The following is an 18,122-nucleotide window of genomic DNA, read 5'->3' on the forward strand; positions in this document are numbered from 1 at the left end:
GATTTCAAACTGCAACCCTCCCAATATTAGCTTTTCCAGTACCCGTGTTTATAGACAGTGCGACCATGTTTGGCCCAAGATCCAATTCTACTTTTGACTTTCTGCATGTCTACCCCCTGAGCCATGCCTCCAGTATACAATGTTTTTTAAAAACACGTTTGGCCTTCAGTTGGATAAATCTATGGACATAGGAGGTTAACTGTGCTTTGGTCATAATTGAAGACTTTTACATGACAATGAAATGTTTAGAAATTTCTGTTAATATTACTTCTTTTCTTCCTTTATCTCAGGCCAAAGTAAATGAAGCAGTAGAGTGTTTACTCTCCCTGAAAGCTGAATATAAAGAAAAAACTGGGAAGGAATATGTACCTGGTCAGTCCCCGTCGTCTCAAAGTTCAGATTCAGGTCCTGTCAAAAACACTGGTACTGCTGGTCCAGAAACATCGGAAGCAAAAGCACTTTTTGACAAAGTAGCTTGTCAAGGAGAAGTAGTTAGAAAACTTAAAGCTGAAAAAGGCTCTAAGGTGAGTGTTGTATTATCTTTGTGCACCTCTGTTTTCCCCATTTCATGCTGTTTTCTTTGCCTGGAACACTTTTCAATCCCCATCAGTTGTGGATTCCTTCTAGCTGTATTTCAGTTCTCACTGTCCTTATTCTTGCCTTATAGAGAAACTTCTTTTCCCATCTAGATGTAGCTGAATATTTTCATATCATTGCTTTCCCTGTCAAAATACAGCCTGGTTTGTTTGGTTTTGTCAGTCCTAATTAGCTTCAAACCCCCATCCTCAGATCTCAGTTTCCTTAGTAGGTAGGATTACAGGTATGAATGAGCCACTGGCATCTGGCATAAGAACCTGTGGTTTTTTGTTTTTTTTGTTTTTTGGGTGTTTTGTTGTTGTTGTTTTTTGCCCGACTTGGGGCTTGAACTCAGGGCTTGGGCACTATCCCTGAGCTCTTCAGCTCAAGGCTAGCTAGCACTCTGACGCTTGAGCCACAGTGCCACTTCCAGCTAAAAATGTTATGTGTATGTGGTACTGAGGAATTGAACCCAAGGCTTCATGCATGCTAGGCAAACACTCTACCACTAAGCCACATTCCCAGTCCTGAACCTATATTTTATTTGCTTTGTTTTCTGTTTCCCTCTGATATGAAAGAACCAGAGTATAGAGTAACCCAGACCTAATAGTGCCTACAACATTGTAGACCCTCTCAATATCTGTTTGATTTGTTCTCCTTATCAGTCTCAAATAGGTTTTTATGGCTGGCAATGGTGGCTCACGCCTGTAATCGTAGCTACTCAGGAGGCTCAGATCTGAGGAACGCCGTTCAAAGCCGCCCAGCCCAGGCAAGAAAGTTCTTGAAACTCTTTATCTCCATTTAACAACCAGAAAACTGGAAGTGGCACTGTGGCTTAAAGTGGTAGAGTACTAGCTTTGAAACTGAAGAGATCAGGGATAGTTCCCCCAGACCCAGAGTTCAAACCCTATGACCAACCAAAGGAAAGAGGCTTTGAGCTCTGGTATAGTTTGTGCTAATTCTTTTTTGGGGGGGTGGGAGGGTCAGTAATGAGGCTTGAACTCAGGGCCTACAAGCTGAACTGTTCGTGAGATCTTTTGCTCAAGACTAGCACTCTACCACTTTGAGCCACAGCTCCACTTTGGGTTTTCTGGAGTTAGATGGAGATAAGAGTCATATTTTTCTGCCCAGACTGGCTTAGCATCACAATCTTCAGATCTCGGCCTCCTGAGTAACTATGATTACAGGCACGAGCCACTGGTATCCCGCTAGTTCTATTATCTTTATAATAAACTGTTGAATATTTTTGGCAGAGAGGAGAGGATGGAGTGGCTTTGAGAAACAGTCTCAAGATGTGATTCAAGTTGTCTTCTAACTTGCATGTAGCCTGTGCTAATTACACTCATGAGCCCTTTTCCTGAGCCTGGAATTACAGGCATGTGCAAGTATACCTGGCAGGAGTAGGGTATGTGTGTGTGTGTGTGTGTGTGTGTGTGTGTGTGTGTGCGTGTGTGTGTGCGTGTGTGTGTGTGTGTGTGTGTCACATGCATGCAAGTCAGTAAGTTGCAGTAGATTTCAATGTTTAACCATTAATGTAGATACTTAATTGTTGCCTTCTTTATAACTATGATGTGTTCAATTTAATGGATTTTACTTTAGAACCCTATGGAATAGATGTTGTATATCATTGGTTTTTATGGAACTATTCTGTAACAAGACTATCCAGTGCAAGTAAGCATTAGCCATGTGTGCTATTGAGCATTTGAAATGGAGCTACTGCCACTGAGATCCTAAATTTTAACTTTATTGATTCAAATAGTCCCATGTGGCAGTAAATTACTGATTGGACAGTGTTGTTATAGACCATTGTTTCCTAGTACTCTTATATAATTCTGCCTCTGTTTAATTTTACTTTGAAATTTATTTTTGATAATTAGTATGTTTTAACATTTGCCACCTCTACCCCATACTTCTCCTCACCTCAACTTCTGATAGTGTTTGCAAAGCTTTGGATACTGTATTTGTGTATTGTGTTATGACAGTTATTTGAATGAAGTATGGTCTTCCATTTTTCCTCTCGTTGCACTATAGGATCAAGTAGATGCAGCTGTGCAAGAGCTCCTTCAGCTGAAGGCACAGTACAAGTCTTTGACAGGAGTAGAGTATAAGCCTGTGTCTGCCACTGGAGTTGAGGACAAAGAGAAGAAGAAAAAAGAAAAAGAAAACACATCTGAAAAGCAGAGTAAGCCTCAGAAACAAAATGATGGTCAAAGGAAAGACCCTCCTAAGAACCAGGGGAGTGGGCTGTCATCAAGCGGAGCAGGTGAAGGGCAAGGGCCGAAGAAACAAACCAGGTAAGAAACCTGGCAGCTTCTTTTGAAGGAAAGCAGAATTTTGAATGCAGTCAATTATTGCCTTTGTTGTTGTTGTTACATTTTTTAACAAGCAAATTTTGGTTAATCTGACCATTAGGCTATTATGTCAAAGAACTAAATCTGTAATATCCGCAGACAACTTCTTTTAATTTTCCGTTTTCTTAGCTTTCATAACAAGTGACACATGAATTTCTTGGGCTAAACATCCCAGAACATAAGAAGTCTCCGTGCTTGTTTTCTATCATTCCACTTTCCTCTGCAATGAAAATGAATTGTTGGTGCTGTTACAGGGTGAACATCTTTAGCCTGAAAATGTGATTAGGGATGTTCAATTGGTGTCATTTATGCAAATACCCCAGAATTCTAAGAACTCCGAAATCTAAGACTTTTGGTCCTGAGCATTTTAAGTAAGGGATTTTCAGCTAGTGCTAGTTTCTTCTGTACCTATTGTAAATATTTATAACTATTCCTTTTATTGCCCTTTTTTAGAAAATTAGCTTATATTAGTTTTACAGAGGGGATTTCATTGTTTTATCTCCACATGTGTTTATGTCATATCCAATCATTTTCACATCCTGTTGCACTCCCTCCTCTCACCTTGCAAAAAAACCTTCCCTTTTTTATTAGCATATATTAGGGAGTTTTATGGTATCCATTTAAACCTTGATCCTTAGATCTCAGCCTCCTGAGTAGCTGGGGTTACAGACATGAGGCACCAGCCCTCAACTTCTTTCCTTCCTTTTTTTGCCAGTCCTGGAGCTTGAACTCAGGGCCTGAGCACTGTCCCTAGCTTCTTTTTACTCAAGGCTAGCACTCTGCCACTTGAGCCACAGAGCCACTTCTGGTCTTTTCTATATGTAGTGCTGAGGAATTGAACCCAGGGCTTCATGTATATGAGGCAAGCACTCTTGCCACTAGGCCATATTCCCAGCCCCTCTCCTTCCTTTTAACACTGTTGGTAGCCTAACTTCTTAACTTTTTGCAATTTTTCAAGCAGATTTTTCAAATGAAAATATGCTCTGGGAACTAAATAAGGACTCCATTCCCAGTACATTTTCCCCCCTGGTCCTGGAGCTTGAACTCAGCCTGGATGCTGTCTCTGAGCCTCTTTGTGCTCAAGGCTAGCACTCTACCACTTTAAGTCATAGTGACACTTCCATCCTTTTCTGAGTAGCTTATTGAGCATAAAAATCCTCACATACTTCCCTGTGTGGGCTCGCTTTGAACTGGGGTCCTCAGATCTGAGCCTTCTGATTATCTAGGATTATAGGTGTGAGCCACCAGCCCCTGGCTGCATTGTCTTTTTAAGAGAATACAACAGTTAATCTTTTTGCTTATTGATCACAGATAACAAGATTTATGGAATAGTGGAGGAGTGAGTAGAACTTCTCAACCCTTTACCATCTGATTGCTTGTAAAAGGACCAGGTTTTATGTAGCTATTTTGTGGTGATATATCACAGTAAATCATAATAGGAGAATGCTCATGCAAAAATGTCTGCATCTTAAGCCAGTAAAGCCTAGCTTATAAACTAAAAAGCTGTGCTTATATAAGTCATGACTAATGGATAGATCTTTCTATGTGGATTGTGAGACCAAAGTTCTTTGAGTAATTGTTGGGGTATTTCCAAAAGAGGATAATTGTCCGGAGTAGTTACGGATTTTATGGATATGTATGTTTGGGGTTTTATGTTTTTCAGTGCTAGAGATTGAATTCAAGTAAACATTCCCAGTGGTAGAGACTACTGAGCCACACCCATTTCCTGCAATAATTTTTATTTCAGTTGTAGTTTATTGTATGAATATCTACCTCTACTAATTTGGCATTTTTAATTAACTTATTTTATTTATTTATTTATTTTTGGCCAGTCCTGGGGCTTGGACTCAGGGCCTGAGCACTGTCCCTGGCTTCTTTTTGCTTAACCACTCTACCACTTGAGCCACAACAACACTTCTGGCCATTTTCTATATATGTGGTGCTGAGGAATCGAACCAAGGGCTTCAAGTATATGAGGCAAGCACTCTTGCCACTAGGCCATATTCCCAGCCCCTAATTTAGTATTTTTAAAGAAAGAATGTACAATATACATGTATATTGTAAGGTCCATCCCTGGGAGGGCTCCATGCCGTTGCCCCCACCTGTTTAAGTCTGTACCCAGTACCTGAGTTACCTAGGTAACTGGCACACCTGGAGGCAGTTACCTCCCCCTTCTCTCACATCCAATCCACCTGGCCATATTTCCCGCCTTTTCCTATATAACCCGGCTCAACACAAGTCTCTGGTCTCTTTCCTTTTCTCCCTTACTCTCTCTTGCTCTTTTCTCTCTCTTTCCCTTCTTACTTCACCTTTCTCTCCCCATGCCTCCATCTTGTGTGGGCTGGTAGTCTGTGTTCCCCTCAAGAAACTCCTTTCTGCCTGAACCATGTGGCAGGTTTCCTTTTCCACGAACCTTACATATATTATGCATATATTCACATGTACATATATATGTATATTTTCACATATTCATGTGTAGCTGCTGTTTTTATTACTTTTTACGTCTTACTTTCAGTAAGACACTGATCTTATTATCATTTTACCATGGTTGAGAATGACTTAGATCTTTTTTAGTAGAAAATGTACATGATGAGGCTTTGTCTTTAACGAGCACATTAATTGAATAAAGTACTTCATAAAAAAAGATGTTTGCATTAAAATCATAGCTCTTGTTAGATTTGGTACTAGTTTGGGGGAGTTTTTATTTAGGGCTTTTCTTCCCCCCCCCCCCCCCCCTTTTTTTTTTTTTGTACGGGGCTTGAACTCTGGGCTTTTGCACTTTCTATCAGCTTTTTAAATCATGGCTGGTGTTCCGCCACTCAAGCCACACCTCCAGTCTAGCATCCTATTGGTTAATTGAGATAAGAGTCATTCAGACTTTTTTGCTTGGACTGACTTCAAAGTTCTCAGAACTTAGACTCCTGAGTAGGGAGGAATATAGTCATGAGCCACCAACATCAAGCCAGTTTCATAGTTTTTTGGAAAATATCTTATCATCTTATATGACAGGACTAAACTGTTTTCTGTGTTAAAAACATTCTCCAGGGAACGAACATAGGAAAGATATAAATATAGAAATGTGATACTAAAAGATAAAATTTAATCTTTTTCAAACTTCAGTGGTTTATTTTCAGTTTAACCTGCCATAATTTGAAGTTATTTCTCTGAAGTACATGTTTGGAACTTAATCCCAAATTCATATGCTGATGTTATTTGGAAATGGAACTTTGGATGGGGGGTGGGGAAGCACGGGAAAGTAAAGATTAGCTTGAGGTCAAGAAAGAGTAGCTTTTATTAGGGTTTTAGTAACTTTATAAGTAGAGATGAATTAGCAGCTGCTGAGCCATGCTCCATCCACCATTTGTATTTTCTTTTTTGTATCTGCAGATTGGGTCTTGAGGCAAAAAAAGAAGAAAATCTTGCAGATTGGTATTCTCAAGTGAGTATGCTCTCAGTTGATTTTTGTTTTAATTTTCTCAAGTCTGTTTTATGATTAGATAAGGTCCAACCATTTAATAAATCCAGTAAATCCTTGGTATCTGTTAATGTACCAGTATCTCCAAGGAGCCTACAATTGAGGGAAAACCGTGAAACTGTGAGAGCTAGGCTTTATAGAGTTCAATACTGTGAATGCTTGATTCATTTTTCCCCGTGATACCATCAAACCTGTGTTGAAGACAGGCAGCCTGTCAACAAACCTCAATCTTCATTGTGTCATTTCAGTTAACTTTTACCATACTTTGTGGCTACCTTTCCTTTTCCTTCCACTTTCCCCCTTTCCCTTCCTCTTCCTCTCTCTTCTCCCTCTCTTCTTCCCTCCCTCCTTTCCCTTCTTTTTTCTGATTTTAGCGCTTGCACTGTCACTAGGTTTGCCTGTTCAGCTGGTGCTCTACCATTTGAGCCACACCTAGCTTGGCTTTTTTTTTTTCCTTTGGTCCTGGGGCTTGAACCTATGGCCTGGGTATGTTGTCTTAGAACTCTTTTGCTCAAGGCTTGTGCTCTACCACTTTGAGCCATAGTGCCACTTCAGGATTTCTGGTGGTTAATTCTGAATGTTAATTGGAGATACGAGTCCCATGGACTTTCCTGCCTGTTCTGGCTTCAAACCACAATCCTCAGATGTCAGCCTACTGAGTAGCTAGGATTAGAGATGTGAGCCATGGATCACCAGTGGGCCACCAGCGCCCAGCTTGGCTTTCTGCTAGTTAATTGGAGATGGAATCTTGTAGACTTTTTTTTCCTGGGCTGGCTTCCAACCTTGATGTTCAGCCTCCTTAGGAGCTAGGAGCCATCCATGCCTGGCTGATGATTGACTTTTGGGGAGGGGAAAATATGCCTCCCAAATTAAGGACAGGAAAACATTCATCAGATCACAGAATTATTTTCAAATAACTGGTGATAATAGAATTAAGAGCTCCACATCAACTGGGCTATAAGATATACATGTGGGAATTTGAAAGTTTAGACTTTGAATATTTAAAATTTATATCAAAACCAAGTATTGGATGGGCTCAAGTGGCTCATGCCTATAAATCTTAGCTACTCAGAAGCTGAGAGGCATTTCTAAGATAGCCTGGGAGAAAGGTCTGCTAGACTCTTACCTCCAGTTAACCAATAAAAAACTGCAAGTAGAGCTGGTAGAGTGCCAGCCTTAAGTAACAAGCTAAGTGAGAACTCCCTGATCCTGAGTTCAAGCCCCATTACCAGCACCAAAAGAAAAGAGTAATAAACCTGCCATTGAGACAGACTTGCCGAATATATGATGCCTTTTTATAATATATAGTGTATAGTGTTTTAACAAGGTAGTTTTTAAGGCATGGTCATATAAATTCTTGGATCAAAAGATCTCTGGCAGTGTACATTAGCTCATACTTGTAATCTCAGCTATGTAGAGGTGGGGTTTGGGAAGGTCACAGTTTATGTCTACCCCAGGCAGAAAGCTAGCCAGCTCCCATCTCTATGTGTGTGTGTATGCTTAAGTTTGGTTAGGATAGGGCAAGTGATAGATGTCACAGCTAGATAAGAGAGTATTGTCCAAGTTAGCATGGGTAAAAACTGGAGACTTACCTGAAAAGTAGCCTGAAGCAAACAATAGAGGCATGGCTTAACTGGCAGAATGCTTTTCCTAACAAGCATGAGGCCATGAGTTTAAAACTTTAGGACTGTCAATGAAATGACAATGAGATAGTAATTATTTGGTGATTAGTCTAAAGTCCCAAAGATAGTAAGTAAATAGGCGAGACAAGATTGGAGTATAGTCTTTAGAGTTAGAGACCTGTTTTTTGTTGCTTCTCAGAGTAGGAAGATCTGTTTTATTGTCATTCAGACATTCCACTTGACAAATGTATATCAAAGGAAATGTCTAGATTGGATTTTCATTTCATTTTATTTACTTACTTTTTAAGACAGGTCCTACTGTGTAAACCAGGCTGGCCTCAACCTTACGATACACCTGTCTCAGCCTCCTGAGTGCTGAGATTACATGTGTGTGCAATCACATCTGGCTCAGATTGGAATTTTTATTACTGTGTGCTTTTGCCATTTGTAGAATTCTGCTTTACAACAAAATTAAGCTTCACAGATTTTCTTCTTCTCTTGAAAAGGTCATTACAAAGTCAGAAATGATTGAATACTATGATGTGAGTGGCTGTTATATTCTTCGACCATGGTCATATTCCATTTGGGAATCCATCAAGGACTTTTTTGATGCTGAGATCAAGAAACTCGGTGTTGAAAACTGCTATTTCCCCATATTTGTGTCTCAAGCTGCGTTAGAGAAAGAGAAGAGTCATGTTGCTGACTTTGCCCCTGAGGTGAGTTAGCTTTGATTTTTTTTTAATTAGCATACACTTATTCTACAAGGGGCAGTTTTATTGTGACATTCCTTCACTGTATATAATGTATATAGTGTATATAATGTATCTGGATCAACTTGACCCCTATATCATTCTCCTTCCCTTTTTTTTCCTTCTTAAAGCAACTTCAGTAGATTTCATTGTTCTATTTTCATACATGTAAATAAACTCCTTCAGCCATATTCATCCTCATTACCTTCTTTGTTAGTCCTCCCTCCCTCTCCCCACTCAGCCCACCATCATTTATAGTTTTAAAATAACAATGTGACCTGGGTTGCTTATGTGATTTGCGATAGGGTTTTTCTTTTATTATTTTGGTGGTTCTAAGTTTTGATCACAGGGCTTTGCTCTTGCTAGGCAGGTACACTTATCTCTGAGCCATATCTCCAGCCCTTCGCTATTTGATTTTTTGGAGTTTTCTTTTATAAACTTCAAAGTACATTTTTAGTCATGTCTAACAACCAGTTTGTAGAAATGTAAGGCTGTTTTTATCTTAAAATTATACTTTACAGCAAGTTATGACTGTTTGACATATCATCTTAACTAACTGGTGCCCTACCTCACAATAACAGCCTTCTGTGATTTGAAATTGCCTTACTGATTTTGAAAAAAACAAAGTTTGCCTTTATACTATTGTTGTGAAATACGATTGAAAAACAATGCATGAAAATGATTTTATTTTACTAGGTTGCTTGGGTTACAAGATCTGGCAAAACTGAGTTGGCAGAGCCAATTGCCATCCGGCCTACCAGTGAAACAGGTGAGAACAGTAGACAGCTCGTTGAGACCTTATCCAGCTGTACTTTTAGGAGTTGAGGCTCAGCTTTTGTTTTGTGATATGTGTAATCCTTGTCAATAACACATTGTTTGTAAATGATATGGAATTTTAATCTTTAAAAAGTATTGCTCTTGTTACAGAACTCTTTTTTTTTTTTTTTTTTTTTTTTGCCAGTCCTGGGCCTTGGACTCAGGGCCTGAGCACTGTCCCTGGCTTCTTTTTGCTCAAGGCTAGCACTCTGCCACTTGAGCCACAGCGCCACTTCCGGCTTTTTCTGTTTATGTGATGCTAAGGAATTGAGCCCAGGGCTTCATGAGTGCTAGGCAAGCACTCTACCACTAGGCCACATTCCTAGCCCCGGTGAGACTCTCTCTAGTAAACTATTCACAAATGGCACTGTGGCTCAAATAGTAGAACATTAGCCTTGAGCAAAAGAAACTCAGACTCAGTGCCATGGCCCAGCAGTCAACCCCCAGGACTGACAAACATAAAATAAAATGTGCAAACTAATACTTTATGTCATATTTATTTTTAAACTTTGTTACTCATTTTAATACACTCATGAGTAGAGTTTTGGATTTTGGTTTTTGTTGTTGTCTGTGTGTGCCGATACTGGGGCTTAAACTCAAAACTCAAAGCTTTCACCCTTACCACTTGAGCTACAACTTCAATCCCTGCTTTTTAATTAGAGTTAGAAGTCTGAAGGATTTTCATGCCCAGGCTAGATTAGAGCCAAGATTGTCAGTTCTCTGCCCCCTGAATAGCTAAGATTACAGGCATGAACCACTGGCAATTTAGCTATATGTAGAATTTTTAAAGATTAATAAATACATTTATTTAACCAAGTTTTTAAAATTTTCATCCCCCAACAAAACTGAGAAGTTACAGGCAGCTATTATTATCTCTTATTTTCTAGGTAAAGAAAGGTCTCTGAAAGATTGTCATTTTCCTAAAATTACTCATAGTAAATGGGAGTGCAGCTGGATAATGACTTTTAAAGTGATTATCTGTATTTCTAGGAATGTCTGTTCTTCATTTGATACTTCTAGTGATTTTTTTTTGGCCAGTCCTGGCCCTTGGACTCAGGGCCTGAGCTGTCCCTGGCTTCTTTTTGCTCAAGGCTAGCACTCTGCCACATGAGCCACAGCGCCACTTCTGGCCGTTTTCTATATATGTGGTGCTGGGGAATCGAACCCACGGCTTCATGTATATGCTTCATGTATATGCCACTAGGCCATAGTCCCAGCCCTTCTAGTGATATTTTTGTGTATTCCCTATTGAAGTTATGATACTAGCTTTTTACCAAATTAGCAGGATTTTTTAAATTGGTTGTGTATCATGGATAGGCTCTAATTCATGGCATACTCTCAGTAGATCTCAATAAGATTTCATTCTAATATGTAACTGCTGAATTCAGGAAGTTTTTTTGACTTTCACATCTTTCATATTAGTGATCTCTACTTTATGGGCTAATTGTGAGAACTCAACAGGATAATAAGTACAAAGAATTGAACAGAAGTTGTATTTCTAAAAGCAAGCAAAACACAAAAACAGTCAAAGTAAATGAATGTTATTCTTCATGAATATAAATTTAAGAAATATAATCAAGCAAATCCTTAAGTGACTAAGTGACTTGTGTTTTCCTGTGCCTTTCAGTAATGTATCCTGCATATGCAAAATGGGTGCAGTCACACAGAGACCTGCCCATCCGGCTCAACCAGTGGTGCAATGTAGTGGTAGGTACACACTACTCAGATTTTGTTGTCATCATATTTTCGTTTTAGTTTTTCAAGTATTTTTATTACTTACAATGTAAAGTTGTTAATAAGAATGGAAAGGTATAATACCATCTGTACTTTTTTCTCTCCTAGCGCTGGGAATTCAAGCACCCCCAGCCTTTCCTTCGGACTCGTGAATTCCTTTGGCAAGAGGGGCACAGTGCTTTTGCTACCTTTGAGGAAGCAGCAGAAGAGGTATTAAAATTTTTTTCATATTATTTTTTATCTTTTTCTTTGTTTAGGTTCTGCTTTTTAAATTTTTTATGCAACACTTGTTACAAAGTAAAATCAAATTAATGCAGATGTACATAGACAAGAAATTACTTATTGAGTTCTTACTAAAAACAGTGTATAAGTTCAGTTGAAAATATTGCACTTTGTAGAAAAGTTGTAGTTATATGATTGAAAATAATCATTTTTCACTCATTGCTATATATTCTGATAAGCATTTTTTTTCTAATTCTAAGTCTACATACAGCTTTAAGAAAATGTTCAAACTCACTTCGTCTTCCGTACTATTATTTCTTCTTTTTGTTTAACAATACTGGAATTTGAACTGGGGCCTTAGACTTGCTAAGCAGATGTACCAGACACTGTATCAGTGGTACTCCAGCTTAAATGTCTTTTTTTAATGAATGTCTTATTTAGCTTTTAACTTTTCCATTATAAAAAGATTTTAGTGTTTGAAGTACTTCCCACAACACAATTTATAGATTTATAATGAATAAATATGCCCTAAATTTGTACACATTTTTTGTTTAAATTATTTTTACAGGTCTTACAGATACTTGAGTTATATGCTCGAGTATATGAAGAACTCCTGGCAATTCCTGTTGTGAGAGGAAGAAAGACTGAAAAGGAGAAGTTTGCAGGAGGAGACTATACAACCACAATAGAAGCATTCATATCTGCTAGTGGGAGAGCTATCCAGGTACCACACTGCTGCTGCTTAAGACCTGTGGGTAACAGTCAGGACAGTCCATGGGCAGATCTAGCAATTTCTTCTGTCACAGAGAAGTACATTCTTGTTCTTGTTGTTGAAATAGGGTCTCATTATGTAGCCCAGGCTGACCATAAATTCACAATCCTTCTGGCTCAGCCCCCAAGTGCTGGGATTACAAATTGAATTGTGTGTCATCACACTCTGCCACACTAGAAATTCTTATTCCTGTGTGACTATAATTGTGTACCCATGGGTCAGCCTTTCTCCATTTCTTACTCTCACTTTCCCCAGCCTGTGGTAATCACTATTTTATTCTAAACTTCCATGAGATGAACTTCTTAAAGAGTAGACATTTGAGTGAGATGATGTGGTACTTTGTTTTCTGTGCTTCTCTTATTTCACATAGCTTAACATTAATCCCCTTCCTTTAAAGTAAAACAAAAAGTTCTGGTATGCTATTGCATAGTGGGATAAATAACTATGGATAACAGTAATGTAATATACAGTTTAAAAGTTTTAAAAAATGATAAATCTTATTAAAGGAATGATAAACGGGGCTGGGAATGTGGCTTAGTGGTGGAGTGCTTGCTTAACATGCATAAAGTCCTGGGTTTGATTCCTCAGTTCCACATAAACAGAAAAGGCCAGAAGTGGTGCTGTGGCTGTAGTAGTATAGTGCTAGCCTTGAGCAAAAGCAATTCAGGGACAGTGCCCAGGCACTGTGTACAAGCCCAGGGCTCCCCCGCCACAAAAAAAAAAATGGGGGGAATGAATGCTTAAGAACATATATTTAAATTGATTTAAACATTATGCAGGTATGTGCCAACTAATTAATAAATGAAGCTGGACATGATTGTGTATGCCTGTAATCTCAGCTGCTTGGGAGGTGGAGGCAGGAGAATCACTGGCTGAGACTGTCCCAGGAAAAAAAGCTTGAGATCTATCTGAGAAACGAAGAGCAAAGGGGCATGGCTCCTGAGTTCAATCCCCAATAATATACACACAAGAAACAATGAATAAAAATATGTATTTCAAAGAAAGGTGTTTTATGTGCTTCCTAGTTTATGATACTGTTAGCATACCTGTCATCTTTAAATCTCCAGGTTTAGTTAATTTCTGAATCACCAAAGCATGGATGCCTTTTTAAAGATTGTGCTGAAAGTTACTTCTACTGAAAGGGGCTGCCTATAGCAAAATACGTAGGAGTTGGTGGGGTTTTTTTTCTTTTTTTCATTAATTCTGACCTCTTGTTATGTTATTTATACTTGTATTTTAAATCTTTGCAATGTCCAAAAGGGAGGCAAAACAGATGTAGTGCTATCTTAAAACATGTAATTTTATAGTGATTATCGTCAAAGGCATAAAGGATTATTAAATTTAAAGCTTATGTTTCTTCTACTTTAGGGGGGAACATCACATCATTTAGGCCAGAATTTTTCTAAAATGTGTGAAATCATTTTTGAAGATCCAAAAACACCTGGAGAGAAGCAGTTTGCCTATCAGTGTTCCTGGGGACTGACAACACGCACCATCGGGGTTATGATCATGGTGCATGGGGACAACATGGGCTTAGTATTACCACCTCGTGTAGCTTGTGTCCAGGTAAGAAAAATAGTTCCTTTTCCTGTTTTTCATTTTGTTTATAAAATAAGCCATTTTTGGCTATATTGACTTGAAATCATGATTAAGATTTGAGATTTGGAAGGCTGTTTTTTTTGAATGATACATTATTTGGGTAGATTTCTCTGACAATAAAACAACAGAGGATATAGCTTAGACCTGTTTTGTGCAACTCTATGTTGTTTGCAATGTTATTGTTTGTACTTCTTTTTTTATTTATTTTGTGTGTGTGTGTGTGTGTGAATGTGTGTATGTAGCAGTGCTAGAGCTTGAACTCAAGGCTTGGATGATATAGCTGTTTTTTGCTCAAGGCTAGCACTCTACCACTTGAGCCACAGCACTACTTCCCATTTTCTGGAGGTTAATTGGAGGTAAGGGTCTCACAACCTAGGTTGGCTTTGAACTGAAATCCTCAGATCTCAGCCTCCTGAGTAACTAGGATTACAGGTATGAATCACTAGTGCCCTGCTTCTTTCATTTCTAAAGCTATATTATAGCTGGACACCAGTAAATAAACCAGGCTTACTTTAATTCTTAAAACTATTTTGTAGCCAGGACAGTGCTCAGGACATGAGTTCAAGCCCAGGACCAGAACACGCACACATATAATAAAAACCTACTTTGTATAAAACTTCTTCAGAGGGCTAGGTATCTGGCTTAGTGGTTGAGTGCCTGCCTAGCATGCATGAAGCCCTGGGTTCGACAGCACCACATATATAGAAAAACACCAGAAATGGTGCTGTGGCTCAAGAGGTAGAGTGCTAGCCTTGGGCAAAAGAAGCCAGGGACAGTGCTCAGGCCCAAAAAACTTCTTCAGATCATTTTTTTAAATGAGCTATAATAGGCTAAATGAAATAGTGTAGGTCAACTGAAAATTCATGTAGTGTAGCTAAGTGATATGCAACTAAGTGGGTAGATGTTATGTGTAGATAAATCATGTGGGCTGTGAATATGGCCTAGCGGTAGAGTGCTTGCCTCATATACATGGAGCCCTGGGTTTGATTCCTCAGCACCACATATATAGAAAAACACCAGAAATGGTGCTGTGGCTCAAGTGGTAGAGTGCTAGCCTTGGGCAAAAGAAGCCAGGGACAGTGCTCAGGCCCTGAGTTCAAGCCCCAAGACTGGCAAAAAAACAAAAACAAAAGAAATCATGTAAGTTGATTAGGCTTTTAAAAACCTTTAAAGGGGAAGAGAGCAATTGGAAGAGAGCAAAGGAAAGCATGGCATTGTTCAAAAAAGAAATGTACTCATTATTTGACTTATGAAACTGTAACCCCCCTGTATATCATCTATATAATAACAATTTAAAAAATGAAAGGAAAAAAAAACACTTTAAATCTGGTAAGTTTTAACTCCTGGATGGATAGTTTGCAGTTACAGGACTTCAATGCTTCTATGTGTTTGTTTCTGTATGCTGGATTCTAGGTGGTCATTATTCCTTGTGGTATTACAAATACACTTTCTGAAGAAGACAAAGAAGCTCTGATGGCCAAATGCAATGATTATCAACGGCGGTTGCTCCGTGTTAACATTCGAGTTAGAGTTGATTTGCGAGATAATTACTCTCCAGGCTGGAAATTCAATCACTGGGAGCTCAAGGTAAATCGTCAGTTGAAACTTTTATTCCTGAATCCTCAACCTAGATTTAGATTTTCTGTACATTCATTTCTCTTTAACTTAAGGCTTTTTATGTTAGAATAAAAATGGAGTTGGAGGGCTGGGAATATGGCCTAGTGGCAAGAGCACTTGCTTCCTACACATGAAGCTCTCTGTTTGATTCCCCAGCACCACATATATGGAAAACGGCCAGCAGGGGCGCTGTGGCTCAGGTGGCAGAGTGCTAGCCTTGAGCCAGGGACAGTGCTCAGGCCCTGAGTCCAAGGCCCAGGACTGGCCAAAAAAAAAAGGAGTTGGAGGTTTTGTTTAAAATAAGTAAACCTCATGTAGTTGACGTATGGTGTTTATACCAGGAATCCATATAAGTTATTTGAACAGTTGGATATAATGTTAGAATAGTCCTGCACGGGCACTTGTCACTGTTGAGTTTTTAATGCCACATTGTTTCACATCAGCTAGTTGATTTTCAGTTTGTCTATCCAAAGCCCATCTGAATTCTGGTTTATTATAATACAAATTTCATTTATCTATCATACAGTGTTGTAAAGATGACCTGTGTGCTTAATTCCATTTTATGAACTTCTGGAATTTAAATCTTTTCCTTCCTTCCTTCCTTCCTTCCTTCCTTCTTTCTTTCCTTCCTTCCTTCATTCCTTCCTTCCTTCCTCCCTCTCCCTCCCTCCCTCCCTCCCTCCCTCCCTCCCTCCCTCCCTCCCTCCCTCCCTTTCTCTCTCTCTCTCTTTTTTTTTTTTTGCCAGTCCTGGGACATGATCTCAGGGCCTGAGCACTGTCCTTGGCTTCTTTTTGCTCAAGGCTAGCACTCTACCACTTGAGAAACAGTGCCACTTCTGGCTTTTTCTATTTTTGTGGTGCTGAGGAATCAAACCCAGGGCTTTCGTGTATATGAGGCAAGCACTCTACCACTAGGCCTTATTCTCAGCCCCTTAAATCTTTTTCTTTAAGACAGAGAATTTAAGGGTTTTTTTTTCCTTCCATTTAATTTATTTTTTTACTCATGCATTCATTTATTTTTGGAGTCAAGGTCCTACTATGTAGCCGAAACTGCAAACTGAATCCTTTTATCTCGGCCTCCTGACTGCTAGGATTACAGATGGCCTCTATTCCTGCCTAGCTCAGAGAATCATAATTGGATCTAGAAATAAGGAGGCAAGAATATAATTCACACTCTATAGGAAATAGTAATGGGAAAATGTAGTGAGATTTCAACTTTAAGTTTTGATATTAAGCGTGGTAATAATGCTTTCAGTGTCAATATATCTAACAGATCCAAAGTTACTAATATTTATAATGTTATATAAATGGCCCTTGAGTTAAACTATCTTCTGTGCTGGAGCACAGATACTGCTTTCCTTGTATTTGGTAGTAATTTCTCTACTGAGGACTTGAAAAGGAAAGAAAAAAGGTCTTTTCTTGCTTAGAAATAGCTTTTGAGTGGTATGTAGCAGCTTCTCTAAACCAGTTTACGCTTACCTGGAAACCAAATGTTACAGGATAAACTTCTTATTGCTGCTATGTTAATTGAACAGAAGAGGTACCTCCATATTCCTTTCTCAGTCCCTCCCCCAACAGTCCCTCACTGTTTTTGAGTCCCTGTTAATTCTGTACTTTGTGAGCGGAGATACTGCTAATATGAGTTGCGTCCCTATAGTTCAGGTCTTCATTTCTTGGAAAGAAAATAAACCCTTAAGCTTTCAACTTCGTGCCTAAAACTAAAGAACATGAAAAAAGAGTTTGACTAACAAGCTCTAATTATACTTAAGAGGTTTTGGATCCAGATCTGGGATCATTTTAGATTTGAGATTTTTCCATTAGGGATGCTTAAATAATCATGTCTGTAATATTTGAAAATGTGAAGAACTGAAATGTGAAACATTTTTGGTCTGAAGCATTTTGAATAAGGATACTTACTCCTAGCTTTATTTTCCCCCTTCCATGCTAGGGATTGAGCCCAGGGGTTCATCTGTGGTAGGCAAGCACATCATCTCAGCTACACTTCCAGTCCCACTGAAGTATTTTTAATCCCATCTTAGTTCCATTTAGTTAAAAATTTCTGGTAGTGGACTGGGAGTTTGGCTTAGTGGTAGAGTGCTTGCCTAGCATGCATGAAGCCCTGGGTTCCACTCCTCTATACCACATAAACAGAAAAGGCTGGAAGTGGTTCAAGTGGTAGAGTGCTAGCCTTGAACAAAAAGAAGCTCAGCGACAGTGCCCAGGACCTGAGTCTAAGCCCCAGGACTGGCAAAAAAAAATTTTTTTTTAAGTAGCAAAAGACAGTTTAGGAAATCTAGGCTCCTATTCATTTGGTAGTTATTAATGTGTGAAGTGTTTATGTGAATAATTTATATATAGGTGCTCATTCCAGTAAGAACATCAGGTATAATGTGGTTTGGTTGCCAGACCAGAACCCAGCAACTCCCAAAATTATTCTCAGTAGCCCTCTGATAGTTTCAGGAACTGAAAAACTGAAAATGTTTCATTAATAATTTTCTGCTGTGATTGGAAAGAAAAACATGCTTTTCATGAGTAAATTGAGTAACTAATTACTTAGAAAAAAACTACCATGTGCCAACCTATGCCTTT

The 18,122-nt window shown here is 38.9% G+C and overlaps 1 protein-coding gene across 1 annotated transcript in view; it reads left to right on the top strand.

The window, feature by feature from the left end:
• The window catches only part of Eprs1 (glutamyl-prolyl-tRNA synthetase 1), a 66,023-nt gene that overhangs the window by 40,260 nt on the left and 7,641 nt on the right, over positions 1-18,122 (top strand). Inside the window, exons 19-28 of the mRNA XM_048356548.1 lie at positions 291-524; positions 2,608-2,870; positions 6,315-6,366; positions 8,531-8,740; positions 9,470-9,542; positions 11,217-11,296; positions 11,432-11,533; positions 12,114-12,269; positions 13,686-13,883; positions 15,330-15,503. Of these exons, the coding sequence (XP_048212505.1) occupies positions 291-524; positions 2,608-2,870; positions 6,315-6,366; positions 8,531-8,740; positions 9,470-9,542; positions 11,217-11,296; positions 11,432-11,533; positions 12,114-12,269; positions 13,686-13,883; positions 15,330-15,503 (1,542 nt within the window). The remainder of the gene's footprint in view (positions 1-290; positions 525-2,607; positions 2,871-6,314; positions 6,367-8,530; positions 8,741-9,469; positions 9,543-11,216; positions 11,297-11,431; positions 11,534-12,113; positions 12,270-13,685; positions 13,884-15,329; positions 15,504-18,122) is intronic.

This window comes from Perognathus longimembris, chromosome 11, assembly GCF_023159225.1.
Source record: "Perognathus longimembris pacificus isolate PPM17 chromosome 11, ASM2315922v1, whole genome shotgun sequence".
Taxonomy (NCBI): Eukaryota; Metazoa; Chordata; class Mammalia; order Rodentia; family Heteromyidae; genus Perognathus; species Perognathus longimembris.